The sequence below is a fragment of the Rhinopithecus roxellana genome, chromosome 11 (assembly GCF_007565055.1).
Source record: "Rhinopithecus roxellana isolate Shanxi Qingling chromosome 11, ASM756505v1, whole genome shotgun sequence".
In the NCBI taxonomy this organism is placed as follows: domain Eukaryota; kingdom Metazoa; phylum Chordata; class Mammalia; order Primates; family Cercopithecidae; genus Rhinopithecus; species Rhinopithecus roxellana.
Genome location: NC_044559.1, coordinates 46,188,110 through 46,211,026, shown reverse-complemented (window position 1 = coordinate 46,211,026; position 22,917 = coordinate 46,188,110). Strand labels below are relative to the sequence as shown.

General features: G+C 40.6%; 1 protein-coding gene across 1 annotated transcript in view; it reads left to right on the top strand.

Moving 5' to 3' along the window:
* The window catches only part of ADAM12 (ADAM metallopeptidase domain 12), a 373,482-nt gene that overhangs the window by 110,158 nt on the left and 240,407 nt on the right, over window positions 1–22,917 (top strand). The window contains exon 3 of the mRNA XM_030940432.1: window positions 2,904–2,977. Coding sequence (XP_030796292.1) covers window positions 2,904–2,977 — 74 coding nt within the window. The remainder of the gene's footprint in view (window positions 1–2,903; window positions 2,978–22,917) is intronic.

The window sequence follows — 22,917 nt, the reverse complement described above, 5'->3', positions numbered from 1 at the left end:
TTTTCCAAATTGTACTTATACATTTTATATACCCTTGGATGTACTTTCCCAATTAAAAAAAAAATTGAACAACAATTACTGCCAAAACATTTCTGGCCCATTGATTAGCATTTAATTGATTTATTCAGCAAGTGCATTTCTTTAAGCATTCAATAAAAGACACAGTTCCATTAGGGTAATCAATATATCATTTTTAAGAAAAGGAATGCCATATTTTACCAGTACTACTCCATCATCTCCAATAGGTAACAATCAAAAGAAAATGGAATGAATACAAGCTTTTAAGAAGTCTAAGGCAATTAGCGGTCTTAAATTAAAATAGCTGTCTGTTCTCCCTCTCTATTGATTTCTCCTTTACTAGTCATACCTCAACTAATGTACATAAAGATCTTCCCTGAAGGAAAATATATTCTTCTGCAAGATGTTGACATTGGACTCTCATAACACTTCTAGTACTTTATGTGGAATTACTACAAATGTTAATGCTTAAACTACCTCAATTATTTGGGGGAAAAGGGATGTTGCAAATAATATATTTTTATTCACATATACAATTGTCTGGATTTCCACTTAAGGTATGTGATCTGTGCATTGATATCTTAGGCAAACACAATTTGTAACTAAAGTAACTAAGTTATGTATATATACATACATATGAAACGTAGTTATACACACACATGTATACATACGTATGGTGTTTGGGCACATTTGGACAGAATATTGAGAGCATATTTTGTTCTAATATTTTGTAAATATAATTAATAACCTTGTTTTTCACACATATAATTAATGAGTACATATTGCAAACCCTGGAGAGAACATTATAGAAGCGTTCGTGGTTCAGCCCAGGTGTCAGCAAGTATAGATAAATATGCAAGAGTCCCTGTGATGGACTTGAAAGCAAATACCTGTAAGGGCATAAGAACACTTTGACAGCCTACACTACAAAGAAATGGTGTATGTTTCTTGGCATGTAGGATCAAATAGTAAGATTAATTTCCAAATTTGAGTAAACACTCAGAAATGCATACAGTTCTTATAAACACCAGACAGTATCAAAATATATAAATTCGGTGTGTTTTTGTAGTCTTTTGCTAGAGTAAATACATCAAAAACAAGGCCTGTGTAAACCCAGAAAACATACGTAAGAATTTCATGTATCTGGAAATTCACCAATTTAACTCTTAAGTTTAAGTAACTATGTAAAATAGTGTCATCCTTCAATGAAAATTGAGAAAGAACCTCCTTGAAGCTCATAAGAAAAAACCCTTGGGTTTGTACATATTTTTATCTCCTGAAGGCCCTGATATTTAAAATAATCTATTCCTCAGGCAAGCAATTAGATGATGCAAGTTTTAGGTCTTTATCACCGACTCAGAGCTGTCCAATAGAACATTCCATGATGATAGAGATGCTTTTATATCTGTGCTGTCCCACAGTGGTGGCCACCTGCCACACTGAGTTATTGATTCTTGAAATGTACCCAGTATGACTGTGAACTAATTTTTAAATTTCATTTCATTTTAATTAACTTAAATAGCCATACACAGCTAATGGCTACCATGGGAGACACAGAAAGACTACAAGAAGATATGCAAAGGGCTGCCCTAAAAACAAAGCAAATGGTGTTTCAGCCTTTCTGATTCTAACCCAGTTATATGGCCTTAGTTAAGGCATGTTTCGCCTTTTTTCCCAAAACTCACGTGACCTTCAGTTGTTGTGGGTTTTCTTTAAATTCTGTTTCATTTTAACTAACTATTTTCATGTTGGATATTTGGAACCTACAGACCATTTCATCTTAAAGTGTAGTGGCATGTGGTTAATTAAGTCATGGTATAGCTGAAACATTATACATACTGTGAAAAGATCTTTTGAGCTCTGGAGTTATAAGACCGACTTTCAAATATGAAATGTTAGAACACTATGTCTAAACTTCTCATTGTCATAGCTTTTATACAAGCATAGTACTGAAATAACTGACAAAGCAAAGGCAGACAAAGTCAACATAACTGAAGGAAGCACTAATTGAATGTGGCGGTGATCATGTCTCAGCAAGACTGAGTCTCCACGTTCTGCACTCATGCGGTGCTGACCAGGAAGAATGAGGTCTCCTTGAGTTTGTGGTGCCTGTCCCGACCCAACTCTCCCTCCACTCTTGTCTTCTTTTTTTTTTTTGAGATGAAGTTTCACTCTTGTTGCCCAGGCTGGAGTGCAGTGGTGCGATCTTGGCTCACTGCAACCTCCGCCTCCCAGGTTCAAGCGATTCTCCTGCTTCAACCTCCTGAGTAGCTGGGATTACAGGGGTGTGCCACCGCATCAGGCTAATTTTTTGTATTTTTAGTAGAAATGGGGTTTCACCATATTGGCCATGCTGGTCTTGAACTTCTGACCTCAGGTGATCCACCCCCCCCATCAGCCTCCCAAAGGGCTGGGATTACAGGCTTGTTTTCTTTTTTTGAGACAGGGTCTCACTCTGTCACCCAGGCTGGAGTGCAGTAGCATGACCATAGCTCACTGCAGCCCAAACTCCTGGGCTCAAGTGATCCTCTCGCCTCAGCCACCCAAGTAGCTAGGACCACAGGCACAAACTGCCACACCTAGCTAATATTCTGATTTTTTTTTTAATTTTTATTTTTTTGTAGAGACAGGGTCTCACTATGTTGCCCACCTAGGCTGGTCTCAAACTCCTGGACTCAAGCAATCCTCCAGTGCCTGGCCTTCACTGCTCTTTTTAAGCTGCTAAGAAACCTTAGTTTATACGCTGTGTTGTGATGGCATTTGGCTCTTTCTTAGGTTGACCGCATCATTTATTCCCTCAATTGACTACTCCTGTGGGTCTTATTCAGATATTTGCGAGTCAGAGCCAAGTGTTTTTCAACTGACTTTTCTTGTTTATCTTTCAGAATCATCCAGAAGTGCTGAATATTCGAATACAACTGGAAAGCAAAGAACTGATCATAAATCTGGAAAGAAATGAGTAAGTTAATTCTTGTTTATTGCTTGATAGGAGAAAGTTAAGACACCATGGACAGAAAAGTGCTCTGTGATTTATGTTGGGGTTTAGAAAACAAGAACGAAATGCATGGATTTGTAATCCAAATTTGGATTTGAGGCGAGAATTAACTTTAAAAAAATTATCTAATGGAAAAATAATTTTATCACTCTGTAAAGGAACTTTATAACTCAACACTATTTTTTCATAGTTCTGATGTTTTATTTTTTTCAGAGCCTGGTTGTTCAAAGATTTAACCTAAGCATCCCTGTACTGTTCAAATAACAGAGTTTCATAATTAATTGACTTTTGACAACTCCTGGATTATATTAGGGGAACAGCTTCAAACTGATAGAAATTATCTTCTCCCTGAGAAACACCAAGAGTTTATCTTTCAATGCTTATCTCCAGTGGTTTGGACTATTTCTTTCATCTTCTTATTTTTAAAAATTGGTCCTTTTATGGAAAAATTATATAAATTTCCAGAAAATGGCATTATAGCTTCTTCTGGGCCACTTGGATACGATTATATATTTTGTGTGCCTTACTAGCAGAAAACTTTGTCTGCCTCCAACCATAAGTAAAACAACTCGTTTTCTTATTCTTTATACCCTGGCTATCCCCACAGATTCCTCAGATTTAAAGGACTCCTTAATATCCTATTTCATTTGTACCATAAAAGAAGAGCTCATTAGTTCTTCTAATAAGATAGAAGTCAATTTTCCAAGTCCTGCTTGGTCAAAATAGCAGTTTCTCTCTTCCAAAAGTACTGGTTCCTGTTCCTCACCCATCAGCAGGATGCTGATTTTTTCTGAAACAAGAGTAGAGGTCGCAGAACCTCACTGGGATGAGTTCTGTCAGGGATGTGGAGTCCCAGAACCTGACTCAATATCGTCCTCTAAACAAGTCAGATCATTTACTTGTGTTGGTGCTTTGATTTGAGCGTTTTAAGCAAGTCAGATGAAAGACACAGTCGATCAACAGCCAGCCCGAATGTTCAGTGTCTAATGCCAAAATATATAAAAATGTATATAAAATCACACTACCTGCTCCCTGGGATCTGCAACCTGCCTCTTTGTATTTTTTTCTTACATGCTTACTGCTCACCATTAAATAGATCTGAAGCTTTGGAAACAAGAAATGAGGTGTTTTTAGCTTTTCTTGTGACTTGATCTTAAACTAGAGGTTCAGGCACATATATAATCAGGAATCTGAAGAGAAAACTGTATATTGCTTTTGATCCATCTCCCTTAGCAAAGCACATATTTTCATACTCTATTTCTTTACATAAGAATATCGAGGGGCACACATTTTTGTACGTTTTTAGGTATGGTTTTGAAAGTATCTCCGTGGAAGAAGCGAGGCACTCCCTGAAAGACCAAAAGCGTATAAGCCTTCTGGTGGTGATGCATTTTCTCCATAGGGTTGTCGTGGTGGGCAGCTGGATTTAGGAGTGTTCTTTATTGCACCTGCTCCCATTGTTAGACTGTTGGAAGAAACGTGGTGCGCTGGATGAGGGGAGGCTAATCCTGAACGTTTTATGGAGCATTATGACTGCAGGTAGAGAAGCAAAAATCGACCTCATAAAAACCTTAAGTTGTTTTTACTATGAAAATAATATACATACCCAGTGAAGAAAGCTGAACATTATAGGTGGGAAAGGAACAAATAACCCTACATTTTTTTAAAAAAAGTACTTTTACCACCAAACACAATCCTGTTTAAGATTCTGGTGAATTATATAGATGGGTTTTTTTTTTTCTTATAAATAAGCCTTTGCTTCTTTTTCTTCTTAGTTGATATCATAGTCTATATGCAATTTTGTATCCTACTACTTCATTTAGCTTCATAATGGACATACATTTCCATAGAGAAATAATTTCTTAGAGCCCATCTGGTTCTCTGAGTTTGTAAAGTGACTTAATAGCCTTATCCATGGTTCCCGCTGAAAATGATTTACCTTCCATTACTGCAGACACTATAATACATGTTCACTGCTAGATAGTAGCTAATTTGTATAAGCATCATTTTAAAAGGTGACTTAATTTGCTGCCTTTCCATTCTGAGTCTTTCACGAGATAATCTCAAAATTATAAAAGTTGAAAACATAAAACTATCTCTTTTTAATTTATTCCTCCCTTTGCAACCTCACTGTCAGATTGCATTTTCAAAAATATATAGAAAATGTTTCATATGTTCCTATGATATTCTATAATTTTAATTGTATTACTTGTACCAATTTTAGAAATTCCATTATATTAAAAGTAACATTTTCATAATAAGAGGGCGCCACTATTACTATTTTACCGATGCATTACTAAAAATACTTCAGTGTAACAATTTTTTTGGTAAAAGGTTACATATCTATTCCGAATTAACTATACCTTGGATGCAATGAATACTTAAAAAAAAAAAAAAATCGAGTAGGCTGAAATGCTTGTGCACTACTAGCGTGTAAGGCTGTTAGACGCTAAAGGCAATCAATCATTTAGTATATAATAGAATTTTTAATTTGCTTAGCCATTGGCCCAATAGATTCGAGTCAGAGAGTTTTTACAAATGAAACTATAAGAAACCAGAGATAAAAACATAAGCAGAGGCCATTTACGTGTTTAACAATGAGTACAATAAAGGCCCTGACCAATCAGGATGAACAGCTGACCAATCTGACCAATCAGAAGGCAGGGTGGTCAGTACACTGCTCCAACACCTTCAGCCCCAGAGTCAGCCCTGTGCTTAAAGATGTTTTACCTAAAAGTACGTCAATAGGAGACTGATTCAATTATCAGCTATGAAACAGGATACCATACAACAGTTTTAAATGATGAGACTTTTATTATAAAAACATTAATGGTATAATCAATGTAACTAGCATGTTAGAAAATAGTTGTTTCTGCTAGTGTTTATTTTTAAAAAATGAAAATAGTTTACATAACATTCAATTTTTATTTTAAAATTATACACATGACATGTATCTCTGAGTAGGAAGATTATAGAAGATATTTATTGTATTAATGTTTCGCAAAATAAAATATATTAAAATTAGGAAAAAACATTTTTCTTTTGAAGGAAAAAAAACTATCTCAAAAACTTGATAATGGTTGAAAAGAAGAATGCTAACATATCTATTATTCCTAAAAAGAAAATGATAAAGGTTATTTTGAAAGGCCTCTGAAAGGCCTCTGGTGACTTTTAAAGAGCAAAAAAATACCCACTCATTGAATATTGGGTCTTTCAATATCCAGAAGTTTGCTGTAATTGAAAAACCTGCTTAGAAACCACAATCTAAATTAAAGCGGTCCTATTCCCTTCAATCTGTAGCTAATGCTGAGAGTCATCTAATTAACCCTACTCAAAATGCTTCTGTGGTAAACCGATTCTTCATGGCACAGGGCTGAATTTTTATTAAATAGTTTTTCAGGGAATCTCTTTTATTTGCCTTCTGACATCCCTAATTTATGAAAAGACTGGATGCTGTTCACTTAAAATCTGTATTTGTGTAGCTGTAATTGAATGTTTAAAGAAACACAAAGCTTCCCCTGAGAAGCATTTTTCACAATATTGCTGTCTGCCTATGGACCTGCAGAAACCAGGTTGATAACTTTCCTAACTCTGCTAGATCCCCGTGGACTCTGAGGCCATCCCTTACACAGGTATTCTGTGAAACTATATCTTTGATCAAAATGTTTTATTGGACAGGCTGGCCAGCTTCAACATCAGTTTTTCCAGTTTAGGATAATGAAGAGTGATGGCGGTAGATCACGTTCCCTGCATCTCTCAATCCCAGCATGCCTTCAAACTCTGTTCCCATCACTGATTGAAGGCAATTGCCATGGGAAGTCCATAGCCCTCTGAACTTATGTTTGGGGTATCTATGGGATAGAATAACTTCAGCACTGACTTATTTTGTCTAAAACGATTCCAGACATCTCTTATGGGGCAACTTTAATTAGTATTCACTCTAAAACAATAACAGAAAGGGCATTTTAAAATGGCCAAACATGGGTGTAAATATTTGGAAAGGCATTTATCTTAGATCATCTCTCAGAATATCATGATACAGAATGGAGAAATGTAACCAGTGTGGAGATGGCATTAGATGGTTTAGTTGGCTGAATCACCATCCAGAGGACATTAGACCATTGTTCCCATTGACCCAACCTGTGTTGAAGAGGGTGACTGAGGTTGCTGCCGATGGCCTTAGGGCTGTGTGCATGGCCTTGTCCTGGACCACAGTTTCGTGGGCCATCGCAATGAAGACATAAAAGGTGCTCTGATCACATTTCCTGGCAATGCAGAGCTGTGGGACATAACTGTGCTTGGCATGGCAAAATCTGGATTATGAGGATTTCAGCAGTTTGGATCAATGGGCCAAAACTAACAAGATGAGATTTAATGGGGATAAATGTAAAATCCTACACTTGGGTTAATAAAAAAATAAACGTTGCAAGTTTAAAAGGAAATTTGTTAGTAGTTCTCGTGAATGAGACCTGCATACTCAAAAGAAGCCCCTGAGGCAACGTGGATGCTAAAAAGGTGACTGCTGCCTGAGCGTGTGGGGGTATACATGGTGGGTCCTAGACAGGGGAGGTCATCCCTCTGCTACACAGGGCAGGGCACAGTCAAAACCCTGCATCCTTCACTGCTCCAAGCCTGACATCAGAGAGCCACTTGCTGCTTTGCTCTTATTTCCACCATTGGGTGTTTCTTTCCTTTCCTCCTCCACCAACCATGATATCCTTACAGTGAGGGGTGGGGTCTTAATATCCTCCCTGACCACCTCCCACACAGTGTGGCTCATCATAGGCACTCGATAAGCGCTTCTCAAATGAGTGGAGAGCCTGGACAACCTGGACCAAGCCGGAAGTGAGTTCCCAGGAGGTCGAAGGTCACCCAGGTGGGGTGAGAAACAATTCAAGGAGAAAAGCTTCCAGAAAGGAACACATGATTTGGAGTTAGGAGCCCAGGCTTTGAAAACAGCATTGCTCCCAACAGCAAGCTGCTGATGTTCTCTCTACTTCCTTCATGGCCTCAAGCGATCTCCCCACCTTGGTCTCCTTGTCTGCAAAATGGAATAAGCATCTGTGTTCAGTCAGCACGGGAAGATTAGAGCTCATGTTAATGTTGATGATCAGGTTTGAATGACTCAATAACATTTCTTTTGTGGATCCAGCAATCTTAATTATTTTACCTAATTATATTATGTTTTGTTTCAGAGTTTCTAAATTAATGGAAATCAGGTTATGCCTACTCTTTACCTCTAAGTCTTGGTGATGGCCAAACATCTCAATGCTCACAAGACCTGGAACAGATGTGCCGGGCTGGTCCTTTGGGATCCAGCTGCTGTAGGGTTCTTACCTTTAGAATCTTGACATGCCCAGGGATTGGACTTTTAAAATCTTTGAGTGTAGAGTACAATTCTTTCTTTTTCCCTTCTCTTGTGGAAGAAGCCTAGACTGTTTCCCCCCTCCCCACCCACCACCTTTTTTTTTTTTTAAAAAAAGAAGTTAAACTTATTTTCACTGTCCAAACATCAGTCAATATACTGGGCAGACCAGCGGAAGCCCTTGCCACAGCCCTGTTGTTGTACACACGGAACATGAACAATTCCTTGGAGAAGGCATTTGGCTCCTTCAGGGTCACAGTTCCCTTTCCTGTGGTCTGTTCATAAAGACCAAATGGCGGACAGAGTTTTTCTTCACTGATTGTGCCTGTTCTGTCCAGTTTCTGTTAATCAAGATACTGGCACATTAGATATTCTTTCATCAGTCATTAAAGCATTGAGCTCCACTTTGGACTCCAGGATCTGAGGACAATCTGCACAGTCTCCGAGAAAGGCAATCCCATTTATTGCTAGGAGATCACTGTTCCAAACCCAGTGTGCTTGCTCACACCCCAGAAGATGAAAAGTTGTAAAAGTCATGCCACCAGTTGTCAGCTCTGCTGTTGTCAGAGGTCGTGTTGGAGCCTGTTGGCTCAGTCCACCATTTTTGAGCATGTGAGGAAGAATAGTTTCATCCACATTGTCCCAACCCAAGAGAACAAGTTTTCTAGATTTCTTGTAGAGTCCTAGGAACTGGAGCACACTGTGGAAGCCGGCTTGGTGTAGATCCACTCACAGATGAAAGACATTGTTAATGCTGACCATGGCCTGAGGGGTTCCTTTGGAGGCAGCATGTGGCCCGGGCCCTCCCTCAGAGAACACAGACCAACAGCACCAGGACCAGCAGTAACTTGCTGGGTGGACATCACACCCCTTCCCTGAAGCCTGTCCTTAGGAATGGGGAGTTCTAAACTGCCTCGTGGTTCTAATTAGTGATTAAACAAATGTTGATGGAACCGTATCTCAGAAATTATAGTCTCATGTTTCCAGCTCTCAGCTTCCCTTCTACTATTCACAGATCTTTATTGGAATCTTTATTACTATCTTATAAGTATCCTTACTAAACATTAATAATTAATAAAGCTAATTAAGACAATGTACTTGCTCATGTCTCCCAAGATCAAAAGTTGTAAAAGTCATATCAACAGTTGTTAGCTCTTCTGATGTCAGAGGTCATGTTGGAAAGTGTTGGCCTAATCTGCCATCTTTAATGATTATCATCTGCCATATTAATTATCTTTAATAATTAATCTTTGTTGATGTGTTAAATCACTTACTCTTTCACTTCTTCACCTGGTCGTTTATTCACAAATATCACAAATATGTGTTTAATACCAGGCAGTGTAATTGACCCTGGAGGGAGAGTAGTGAATAAGATAAACTTCTTATCTTCTTAGAATTTAGTCAAGGAGCCCAACACTAAGCAGATCATTACAGAAACAGTAACTGGGTGACTGCAGTGCTCAGTGCTCGGGAGGGGAAGGTATGGGGCCAGCACCTGGTCTGGGGAGGGAAGATGTAGAATGAAGTAGTTTTTAAGCTGTGCACACACAGGGAAGAGCCCAGTCAAGGAGGGCAGGAGGTAGAGAGAGAAAGAAGAGCAGAAGTAAACGTCCAGCTTCTCAGATTCTAGAAGATCTTTGTACTGATGACCAAGAAAGAGAGAGACAGAGGAAGCCAGGACATACAGGGGTTTGTGTGCCCTGATAAGGATCTTGACTTTATTCCTAAATACAGTGGCACACCATGGAAGAAAAGGCCTGTAGGCAGAACAACGACATGATAAGATTCTGCTTTTCATTTGTTTGAGACAGGGTCTCACTCTGTCGCCTAGGCTGGAGTGCAGTGGTGCAATCATGGCTCACTGCAGCCTCCTCAACTGCTCTGGTCTCAGGTGATCCTCCCACCTCAGCCTCCCTAGTAGTTGGGACTACAGGAATGCACTGCAATATCCAGCTAATTTTTCTATTTTTTGTAGAGACTGGGTTTCACTATGTTGCCCAGACCAGTCTTGAGCTCCTGGCCTCAAGCAGTATGCCCACCTCAGCCTCCCAAAGGCATGAGCTACTGCTCCCCACCAAAAATTCAGTCTTTTAAAGACCATCTGGCTGCCTGTGAAAGCTAGCTGGGAGGGTAGAGTGGGTGTGGTTCAGAGCTGCATATTGCTGCTGTCCAGGGAGAGCTGATGATGGCTTGAGCCAAGAGAGTATCGGTGGGAAGGAGTAAGTAGTTAAGAAACGTTAATTAGGCAGAATGGACAGAATCTGATGGATGATGGAATATGTGGGATTTGGAAAGGAAGACATACAATTCTTACCTGAGATGCTAGGAGAACAGTGATGCCTTTGTTCAGAATAGAGAACCCTGGAAAAGGACCAAGAACTTGCCCTTTGAGCAGTGACCGGAGACACAAAGATGTGGGTCATAGTAGGCATGGTCCTGAGAGTCTGGGAGGGGCTGAATATTGGGTTTCACAGGATTCAGTCTGGAGGTGACCTGTGGAGGGCCCTGGTAGAACTGGGCATGGCATTTTTGAAGGGGGAGTGTTCATGGATGTTTGCAGCTGACCAGTGGCTGGCATCTATGAGCTGGAGATCAGGAGCCGGCAGTGGGTAGAACATGGAGAGGCATCAGCTGTGGCCCTGACAGTATCCGAATAGCTGTCACAACCCAAGACAATGTCAGTGCTCCACTGAATTCTAAGCTGGAGCCTAGTGGGTGAGCCTCTGGTCTCTAGGCTCATTCCCAGGCCATATTCCATATCCTTCCTATAGTCTGTCTCCATGCAGTGGGTGTTCCCCACACGTGGACTCCTGCCCTCCTTGAAGTCTAGAGCATTGCTTCAAGACCACCAGCATCAGGACCACCTGGAGAGCTTGTTAAAAAGGGCAATGCCTGGCCCCACTGCTATTGAACCAGAATCCCCAGCTATAGGGCCTGAGGGTCTATATTTTTAACACATTCTGCTAGGAGTTATATTCACGCTTTACTTGGAGAGCCACTAGCCACATGTGGCTATTTAAATTAAGTTTAATTTAAATAAAATTAAAATTTTAGTTCCTTGGTCAAACTAACCACAGTTCAAGTGTTCAATAGCCACGTGTGGCTAGACGGACGTTTCCATCATCACAGAAAGTTCTGTTGGACAGCATCGGGGCCAGCAGGTAAATTCCAGCCCATTGAATCCTTCTGTGAGACTTTGGGGTATCTGTCATAGCTGATGCATCGCCCACAGGAATGTTCTTTCCTACAGGGAGTGACCACACCTCTTCAGCTTGCCTAATACCTGCAGTGTAAAAAGGCCCATCCCCTGCCTTGGAGAATCAGGTGCTACTAGAGGGGTCATCTCTGCCCACTTTGATGAAAGGGTGATGGTGCAGTTGAAAATTCTCTAAGCATGACTATAGACTCAGGGAATTGACTCAAGCTACATGCACTTCAGCAGTCTGACTAGACCAAACTCCTTCAGATTTAAGTTAAAATCTCTCAGCCTTAACATTTAAGATCTTTTTAATTGAGCTACATTTTGTTTCCTGAATAAGAGCTAAATTCCCTTGAGCTTCTCCGCTCATTTTATTCTTTGAAGTTGTACAGACGCTGAAAAAGGTCAGAACACCATTTTTAGAGCTTTTTGTTCCTCAACCTGAGTTAACTTGAAAGTGCCTAAACTGGTTAAGATCAACCTTTTTAAAACAGGCCCCTCTGGGTTGTCATTTGAGAGCCAGGTGTCCTTGAGTGAACTCTTCGAAGTTGGTAGAATGAGAAAGGCATTTGAAGTGGAGGTGGAGTTCCGCATTTCATTACATCCCTGTGCTCCTTCCCTTCTGACGCTGCAGACTCAGGGTTTTCTGATGAAAATCCTGCTGTGGCCTTAAGCTCCTTTCCCCAACTCTGCATCCCAAAAGGGCAGCAATGGCTGTCCTGGCTCTTCCCAGGAGGTCTCTGGCATTGGAGAGGCCGATGCCATCTTAGTGGCTGTCATTGCATCTTCCCTCTCCTGATGCGGCCAGGATGGTTACGTGCAGACATTGTGCAGGCTGGGGTCGTTATGGCCCATCTCTTCTGGACTTTTTCTAGTTGTTGTGTCCTCAAAAGAAAGACCACGATGCTTTCATTGATTGCTTACGACAATAAAACTAACTCTCTGAAAAGCTTGAAAGTTTTGTTAGAGGCGTTTGAAGCAGAGCAACTCCATCTTGAATAGGAGCTGGGTAAAATGAGACTGAAACCTACTGGGCTGCCTTCCTAGACAGTTAAGGCATTCTAAGTCACAGGATGAGATAGGAGGTTGGCACAAAATACAGATCATAAAGACCTTGCTGATAAAACAGCTTGCAGTAAAGAAACTGGCTAAAACCCACCAAAACTAAAATGGTCACGAGAGTGACCCCTAGTCATCCTCACTGCTACACTCCCGTCAGCACCATGACAGTTTACAAACACCATGGCAACATCAGGAAGTTACCCTATATGGTCTAAAAAGGGGAGGCGTGAATAATCCACCCCGTGTTTAGCCTATCATCAAGAAATAACCATAAAAATGGACAACCAGCGGTTCTCAGGGATGCTGTGTCTATGGAGTAACCATTCTCTTATTCCTTTACTTTCTCAATAAATTTGCTTTTGCTTTGCACTGTGGACTCACCCTGAATTCTTTCTTGCACAAGATCCAAGAAGCCCCTCTTGGGGTTTGGATCGGGAACCCTTTCCTGTAACTCTTTGACATAATTTTGCTGAGTTCATAAACACAGATTCTGCTACATTCTTAGAGTATCATGCCCCAGCAAGCCAAAATCCTAGATTACTGTTTTCAGACGTGTTTACTTCAAACTCGTTATCTTGAGTGGAGTTGAGCCCTGTCTGTGATTGGCCATGTTTCATAACGTGCATGGGAAAACTTCAATTGATAGTAACAGCTCTGTTTTCTTGAGGCCTTCTTACTGGTTTCTCATATTGTTTTCATAGTTTATTAGTGACGATAAAGAGCTGCAATATAACTCTACTTACCAATAGCTCATTTGTTGCATGTTGACAGTATGTGGCATGCCTTTATTCCTCATCACAGGTAATGTCATCATTAAAAAGCTGGACTTCATCAGGGGCTTACAGAGAGATTTGTACACCCACCTTCATAGCAGCAACATTCACAATGGCCAAAAGGTGGGAACAGCCCTAGTGTTTGTCAACAGATGAGTCAGTACACAAAAAGTGGCATACATAAAATGTAATTTTATTCAGCCCTGAAAAGGAATGACATTCTGACACATGCCATCACATGAACTTTGAAGACATTATGCTAAGTGAAGTAAGTCAGACACAAAAGGACAAATATCATACGATTCTATTTACGTGGGGTATACTTCAAATAGGCAAAATTCAAACAGGCAAAATCATAGAAACAGAAAGTAGAATGGTGATTACCAGGGACTGGAGGGTTAGGGAGTGAGGAGTTTGGTGGGCAAAGATTCTGTTTGGGAGTGTGAAAGAATTATGGAGATGGATGGCAGTGATGGTTGCACAAAATCGTGAATGTGCTTAATGCCATTGAATTATGCAATTACAAATGATTAAAATTATAAATTTTATGTTATGTATATTTTGCCCCAGTTAAAAAAAACAAAGCTGGGCTCCTGGTATGTTTTTATCATCTAACAAAAGGTTTCCCTCCCTGTCCTCCTCCATGAAGGTACATAGTGTAGAGGAAGACAGTGGTAGTTTCTTCTAAATCCCCGCCCCACCGCCGCTCTTTTTGGTACCTCTAGGAGAATCACAATCCTCCAGCTCCATTTAGGCTAGGGGTCCCCAACACCCTCTCTGACGTGCTCTTCCCAACCCTTAGCAACTGGGCCACACAGCAGGGGAAGAGCATCTGATGAGTGAGTGAAGTTTCATCTGTATTTACGGCCGTTCCCCATCACTCAAATTACCACCTGAGCTCTGCCTCCTGTCAGATCAGTGGCAGCATTAGATTCTCATAGAAGCAAACCTTCTTGGGAACTGCACATGCGAGGGATCTAGGCTGCACGCTCCTTATGAGAATCTAATGCCTGATGATCTGTCAGTGTCTCCCATCATCCCCAGGTGGGACTGTCTAGTTGCAGAAAAAGCAACTCAGGGCTCCCACTGATTCTACATGATGGTGAGTTGTATAATTATTTAATTATATATTACAATGTAATAATAATAGAAATAAAGTGCACAATAAATGCAATGTGCTTGAATCATCCTGAAACCATCCCCGCCCCCACCCCTGGTCCATGGAAACATTGTCTTCCATGAAACCGGTCTCAGGTGTCAAAAAGTTTGGGGACCACTGATTGAGGTGACTGTTCTGAGCTAATGAATAAGGGTGTAACTGTGATTCAACTCACAAAACCCAATCTGACTTTCCTGGACTCTTTCTAGAGCTGCTTCCATATCCCTAGCAGAGGAGATGATCGACAGTGTTAGGATCTGGATTTGGGTATCAGGCTGCTTGGAGACAAGCCACCTCAGCTCCTCCATTCTAAAATGGAGAGTAAGGCCTTCCTCCCAGGCGGTTAGGAGAGCACAGTGATATGGTTTGGATCTGTGTCCCACCAAATCTCCTGTTCAGTTGTAATCCCCAGTGTTGGAGGTGGAGCCTGGTGGGAAGTGATTGGATCTTGGAAGCGGTTTCTCATGCGTGGTTTAGCACCATCCCCCTAGCACTGTTCTCGTGGCAGACCTCTCATGAGATCTGGTTGTTTAGAAGCATGTGGCACCTCCCACCTCTCTCTCTTCCTCTTGCTCTGGCCGTGTGAGATGCTTGCTCCCACTTTGCCATCCACCATGATTGAAAGCTCCCTGAGGCCTCCCCAGAAGCCAAGCAGAAGCTGTCATGCTTCTTGTACAGTTTGCAGAACCATGAGCCAATTAAACTTCTTATCTTCATAAATTACCCAGGCTCAGGCATTTCTTTGTAACACTGCGAGAACAGACTAATACATAAGGGATGTGGTATTCAGTGTGCTTGACACTGCACTGCCATTCACAGCGTGTGTGCTGCTCTGCTGCCATTGCTGTCCCGTTATCTCCCTCCTCATCCTGGCCGCCTCTGTCTGTAGGAACAGGAATCACATGCTCAGGTCTCATCATCTCCCCCTCCTGCAACCAGCTTCCTGTGACTGCCCCTATTCCGCTCTCCTCACCCGTCTTTCTCTTCTTCCTTCACTGTGATGGTCAGACAGGTCAATCCCAGTACCCTGCCTCGTCCTACCCTGCAGCTGCTGCTCTTGTCACCTGAGGGTTTGGATACCCCCATTTCCACTCCCCCTGGCATCAGCAATGGGAGAGCCCCCAAGTCACTTGTATGCTGTGGATGGAGGTGGGCCAGGAGGTGCAGTGCAATTCTGTAGGCCTGTGGAGCCCAGGGGCCACCTGTTTGGCTGGCCTGGCTACAGATTAGGTGAAGTGCATGCAACAGTTAATTGCTATGTACCCGTAGCCTTTGTGCAACAATTACCATGCAATTGTCGGACTCCCCCACCTCCAGGCATCACACCATTTCACCTGCAAATTCTGACGTATGTATTGCTAAAAAAAAAAAAAAAAAAAAAAAAAAAAAAAAAAAAAAAAAAAAAAAATTATTTTTATCATACCTAAAAGATAATGATTTCTTAATACTATCAAATGCCCAGCCAGTATTCATGTTTCCCAGATTTTATATATGTCTCTTAATTATTTTTCTTGGCAGTTGGATTGCTTGAACCAGGATATAAACACAGTCCCCACATTGTATTTGTCTGCTGTATTTTCAATGTCTCTTTTAATATATAGGTTTCCTATCCTTTCTTTTAATTCTTGCAATTAAAATCTTGCAGTCCTGAAAAATGAAACTGGATTTTTACTCAGTAGAATTTTCCACACTCTCAATTTGCTGATTTCATCCTCTTGGTGCTGTCTAGCCTGTTCCTCTGGGCCCTGTGTTTTCTGTTTACTGGTAATTCAGTGTATGGGCTTGTACAGATTGAGGTACTGGTTTTAGGCAGGATGACATTGCAGGTGGTCCTTGTTCTTCTCTTGTGCCATGTCAGTAGTTCTGTGACCTCTGATTGTCTTGTGATGACAGGTTGATCACTGAGTCTGGGATCACTCTGAAGCTTCCATTAGAAAGCTCTGCCTGAGCCTTCAGCCACCAGTTCAGTGGCCATTAACGATCAGTGCCTGCATCTGTTCTTTCCTTGGGTCTTGCAAAATTGCAGTATTCTATCATTCTTTCTTCTTTTATTAGCTGAAATGCTCCTATAGAAAAGAACTTTCCCTCATCAATTATTGGTTTCCCTGAGATATGAGATAAAAGGCAAGATAAATTTTTTTAGAGACCACCTCTACTTATCACTCTGCCTTTGCCAATGGGTAGCCACTATATTCCCCAAATTTAGCATCTCACACTTGGTGGTATGCTGCAAAGCCCTCTGTTGAGGGTCTACATTTGTAACAGGTTCTGTAGGGATACCAAGGTGCACCACAGCCTGTCCTGGAGTAGCTTCTTATATTCTGTAAACACTTCTTGATCCAAAAGCCTTGTATTTTCACATTGAACCATAAATTACCCATATAGATATTACACAAATCTTTTTATTTAGAGTGCTGGATAAAAGGCTGACTTTGAAACTGCTCTACAGAGACCTAATTTTCTTGTTGTTTTTAAAGACAAAGGCATCCTCACATCTGGCATGGAGGCAGATGCTGGGGCGAGAACAGGAAAGCAGGAACTGGTTCCAGTGTTGCTAGTAGGAAAAGCAGGGGTGTGGATTGGAGTCTAGACATGGCCTGTCCCTTGGAGGGCTGTTTCCATTCCAATGGCATTGGCAAGTTTTAAAAAAATTCATTTCGTTCACAAGCAGGCTTAGTCCCACTGAAGGAAAATTGCTGTAATTGGTAAAGACCAAAGCCAGAGAAGACACAGAGGCTAACCCTACTTGTTTAGGAACCCGTGAGAAAAACAGAATGGTGTGTTTATCTAAAAATGTTATAAAATACTCACTTCTTTCTTCTCAGTATGCTGGATGGATTTCACTGTGGGATGAGGTAGATTCAACATAAGGGGAGAACAAGGCTTTCTTTATTTTCTTTTATGATTTTCTTCCTTATGAAAAACATGTGGTCAGATAGAAGATGATACAAAACCAAGCCCCCAGCAGGAGGGTTATCTGGGGAGATGATTTATTTAGAGAAAGTTATTTTCACAGCCTTTCTAAGGCCACCTCTTCAGTTTCAACTGGCCTAGAGGATTTCGTTGGTCGGTTTCATGGTTTTCTTTGAAAATCTGACAGGCTCCAGTGGAGAAGCCGCCCGTGCTGTGTCCACAGCCGGCCAGCACCCATTAAGCAAATATTAGTATCATAGAAGTTCCTTCAGAGTTGTGGGAAATGGTTTTTACATGTGGTTTTCATAAAATGAAAACAATTATTCGTTAATATGCTCAGTAAAGTTTTGATGGTACTGTACATTCATGTCAACAAAATATATAGAATGTGAGGCTGGTTAAATGAAAACCTGTAAAATGATATTAAAAACTTACTGAAAATACTAGCCCCTCAATTTAATAAATATATTTAAAATTCATTTAAATTTTGGAGCAAATTCATGATCTTACCAAATAGGGTAATGATTGTGACTTGATAACATCACTTCTTATATTCTGTAAGTACTTCCTGATCCAAAAACCTTGTATTTTTATATTGGACCATAAATTACCTATACAGATATTACATAGATCTCTTTTTATCTAGAAAATTATTTAAGATAGTTGCTTTTTCCAAAGTAATTTTACATGTAGGAACTGAAATCATTGATGTAGAAGGAAATATGTTATTCAATCAGTTAATTAATTGGTTTTTACCCTATCATAGAAAAGATTCAAGGTTACTGAAGGACACATACATTAATTAATAAACTTTTCCAGATGTGTAAAATACCCCCTGCCCACCAACAAACTAACATGTCTGCATTTTACTGTTTTTGGAGCAGCAGTTCTAGTTCATATCGAATAAAAGTGATGAAGACCATTTGAGGTAGTATGATGCATGCTTGTTACTGCTTTACTTAAACAAACAAACAAACAGCAAAGAGGATTTAGCATGATATGGGGGAGAAGCATTGAGCCAAGGGAAAGGAAATGTGAAATCTCTGGTATTTGTAAGCTCTGTGACTTTAGGCAAATTAATTAACCTCTCTGGTCCTGAGTTCTCTCATCTATAATCTGAAGTTAAGCCTTCTCAGCTTGGAGACTGGATCAGATGGTTTTCAGGGGCTCCGTTTCCACTCTAAGATCTTCGGCCTCAGTAATTTTCTACATTCAAGTATGTCCTCACTTTACCCAGAGGAATGCTTAAACTGATCCTACTGGCAGAAATCATACTTACAACACTAGATGAGGAATCATGTAGGGCATGTGGTATTCAAGCATCAAAACAAATTAAACAATTCCTACGAGAGCCAAGGTTTCTTATCTCATTGTATTTCAGTGAACCAGGAAACCCTGAGTGAGTGGCTCCTTCCACGTGGTACTGACTGCTGTTCCTTGGAAACCTGAGAATCCCAGGCTGCATCTCAGTGCCCAGAGACGTCTATTCTGTTGGGAGATTTAAATGTCTGAGATTCCTCATCTGGGGGAAGTGTGTGCTCAAGGGACACTCCTGGCCAACACGATGAAGCCAGCAGTACCCCACCTGTGGGAAGGAGGCAGGGTGGGAAGTGCCCTTGGCCTGAGGAGTGGGTGGCATTTGATAAAAGCTAGATGGCCTTCGTGATACATTTATATATAATGGCAACCCTGACCTCCTTAAAGGCTTTTAAAACAGTTTGTAAAGCAGTTATGATAGAAGAAAGGCACTGGGAAGCCTCTGGGACTCTAGTTATGTCCTATTTTTGAAGCCAAGTGATGAGGGCATGGGTGTTGATTTTAGTGTTGGTTTTTCCACGTTCTTTAATGGGTTCAGTGTAGGTCACAAAAATAAAACATTATTTTTTGGTAGCAAAACCTGACAGATATTCTTGTCCAAAAAGGGTAATCGTACTGCTCTTTTTGAACACATTTGTTTTCTTCTTCCCCTCTGACCTCCTTGGCTAGGAATCCTGACTGACTTGCAGATCTGCAGAGGACATTGCCATTGGAATGAGTTTAAGGAAAGTGGCCACTGTTTGTTGCCAAAGACAAAACTTGGCTAAATATTTTGATGAATCGGCATCTTTTTTTCCTATAATCATTGGCATGGAATTCCTATAAGTGGAAATAGTGAAAACCAACACAAATACTATATAAAGAGTAGGATTTCTCAGAATGTCTTTGTAATTAAATTTGAATACTGATATGAATATACATAAATATATGTACATATTCTACATGTACTATATATTATATGATATTACAAAATACGGGTCATTATGCTTACAATGCAATGATTCATTTTATTAGGTTGAGCCAATAACAAATACGTTATGTTTAGAAAAATATGGTAGTTCAACCTATACTATAGATGACTTTTCAAAAATTCTACTACAGTATAAACATGGCTGATGCCCTAAAAATAATCTATAGGTTTTGATTTAGAAATAGAATTCCTTCCAACATTTAAATGTTGGGTATTAATAATACTATCCCGGGAGGCTAAGGCAGGAGAATGACGTGAACCTGGGAGGCGCAGCTTGCAGTGAGCAGAGATCATGCCACTGCACTCCAGCCTTGGTGACAGAGCGAGACTCCATATCAAACAAACAAACAAACAAACAAACAAACAAAAAACCTGTCCATCCTTGCTTATTAAGAGAGAAAAAGCCTTTTAATCTGGGGTGTGTTTTTGCCATTTTCATTTTTTACGTTTGGATGTTGAAGTGCTTGATGCCATACTGCACATTCTGTACATCGATTCACGCTTGTTCATTTGCTTATTCATTTAACAAACTGTGTTCCAGATATTGTATTGGGGTTTGGGACACAGAGATGAATAACACACAGCTCCTGCCCTTCCCAAGGCCTAAATCCACCACCGTTTTATACAGTAGCAAAGGATAGGCTTGTCTGAATTGATTTATAACAAATGCTCACTATAGGGCATCACTGAACTAGATTGCCAATTAATAGGAAAATTAGATAGATAATATACTGCTCTTCCTCTCCCAATCTTTGCCATGTCTTTTCTCCCAAAGAATTCAATAATTTTTGCTTTTTTTAAAGTATACTTTTAATTGCTAAGTGTATTCTCAATTTTTCGAAATGAGAACCAGATGAAATGCAGCCTGTTCATTGTTTCAATCTCCTGTCCTCAGATGAAGCTTTCTTGGTTCCCATATAGAATTTTTAAACATACCAGCATGTGTGCGTGTGTGTGTGTGTGTGCGCGCGCGTGCGCGCGCTCTCGCGCACACAGTCATCCCTTGGTATCTGGAGAAGACTAGCTCCAGGACCCCCCACGGGTACCAAAATTCAAAGATGCCTACGTGCCTAATATAAAATGGCATAGTATTTGCATATAACCTACAGACCTCCTCCTGTATACTTTAAATCATCTGTAGATTACTTATAATACCTAATACAATGTAACTGCTATGTAAATAGCTGTTATCCTGTATATTTTAAAATTTCTATCGTCTTTATTATTGCATTATCATTTTTTGGTTTATCCCCCAATTATTTTCAATCTGCAATTGGTTGAAACTGAGAGTAGGGAATCCCAGGATGCGGAGGGCCAATTGTATGGACATAAATAAAGCTCAATATGTACGTCACATCATACAAGTATAATTTTTGGTGTAATCTATGGGTAGTCTGTTTCTGTCACAGTGCCTTGGGGTGGACATGATAGAGACACATGTCATTAGGGTGGCACTGCCACGGCACACCCCTTCTGTCCTAAGATGGATGGTCTCTGGTTTTCAGTGGCAGCACTTCTCTGAAGTGCCATAGCTGTCATCACTCACCCTCTGCCCACTTTTCATGTTCCCTTCCTCACAGCCTGACAAGTTATCTGAACAATTAACTGGCCTTAAGGAAAGTTTCAACCTCTATATGTTCAGAATGAGGGATCTGCTTGCCTGTAAACATTTATTTTGCTTCCTATTTTTGTTTTTACTCTTTTCCCCAGTCGTCCAATTTTTCTAAATAAGAAGCAGATGAAAAGCAGTCCATTGGTTCCTCCAATCTCCTGTCCTCAGATGAAGGTTTCTGGGTTCCCATATAGAATTTTTAAGTGTTTGAGGCTGGCTCAACAGCTTTCCCTTTGGACCCTGCTGTAAACACCTACCACTTTTGATTTATGAGAATCCCAGCCAGGAACAGAGGGCAGGTTTTAAATTGCTAATTTGTATCCATGTTTGCCTGTGAGCATGGATAGTCTAGCAGGCAGCTTGGAGCACTGGCTCCTGGTCATTTGTCCTGTTGTCCCAGGACAGATCTGAAGATCTGAAGAACCAAGTGAAGACTACTTGGCACCAGCCATGGGTAGGTAGGTAATGTGTATGGTAATGTGTATGGAAGAAATGCTGGGGCTCTTGTAGGCAGGTGGGACCCAGGTGTCACTTGAGGTGGTGGCTGACCTTGCAGGCAGTCCTGTCACCTCTGGGAGATCATCCCAGCTTTGCACATCCACAAATCATTCTCCACGGAACTCAAGAGGTCTGACTCACAATGACCAAACTCACATGTGACAGACACCTAAACCAGACTCATCACTGTCATATATGCATCATTCCCCTATCACCATCCATGAGCTGACTTGATTTCCTTCAGTTTTCTTTAAAGAAATAATTTCAGTGTTAGATGTTTGACCCAGCAAACCATACTGTGAGCTCTGGAACCTTTTTAGGAGTGATCATCAGTTGGGTTGATTGCCCTGGCTTAGTTCTCAGAGGGTGACTTTATTCCCTCATGGGTGGAGAAGAGGTACTTTCTCTCTAACGCATGTGTGGATGATGAATGATAGCTCAAAGCCTTTGTAATAGAGAACAAAGGAAATCAGGACATCAAATTCCCATCTCAGTATCAAGTATTAGAATTGCATTTTCCCACAGTAAAATATGTTGCTATCTCAGATCAGATCAGGTGCCTGAGACCTCCTCAGTGAACAAAGAAATGAGTGGCCTTTATTTTTGTTAGTAAGAAAACATGTGATTATTGTTTTCAGTAAACCAACTTTGCAAAAATCTTGAAAAGAGACCTTTTTAAGCCACAAGGGCTAAAGCTCATATTGTAAGCTTATTATAACTTTACAGAGCTTGACTTTCCTCTCAAAGCTCCTTGAAGCCTTTTTAAGAAGGCTTTTTCTTCTGTATCACATTTACTTGGATATCTAAGGTCATTTATTTCACCAGATAAATTGAGAGCACTGGGCTGGGAATCTGATAATTCCAGGTGAAAGCTGCACTCTGCTGTGTGAATTTAGGAACTGAGCTGTCCAAGCCTCGGTTTGACATCTGTTAGATGCAGACCACCAAGATCCTACTGTTGTTTTAGGAATTAAATGCAATAATCCATAAAACCATTTACTACAGAGTCTAAGGCATAGCAAATATCCCACAAAGG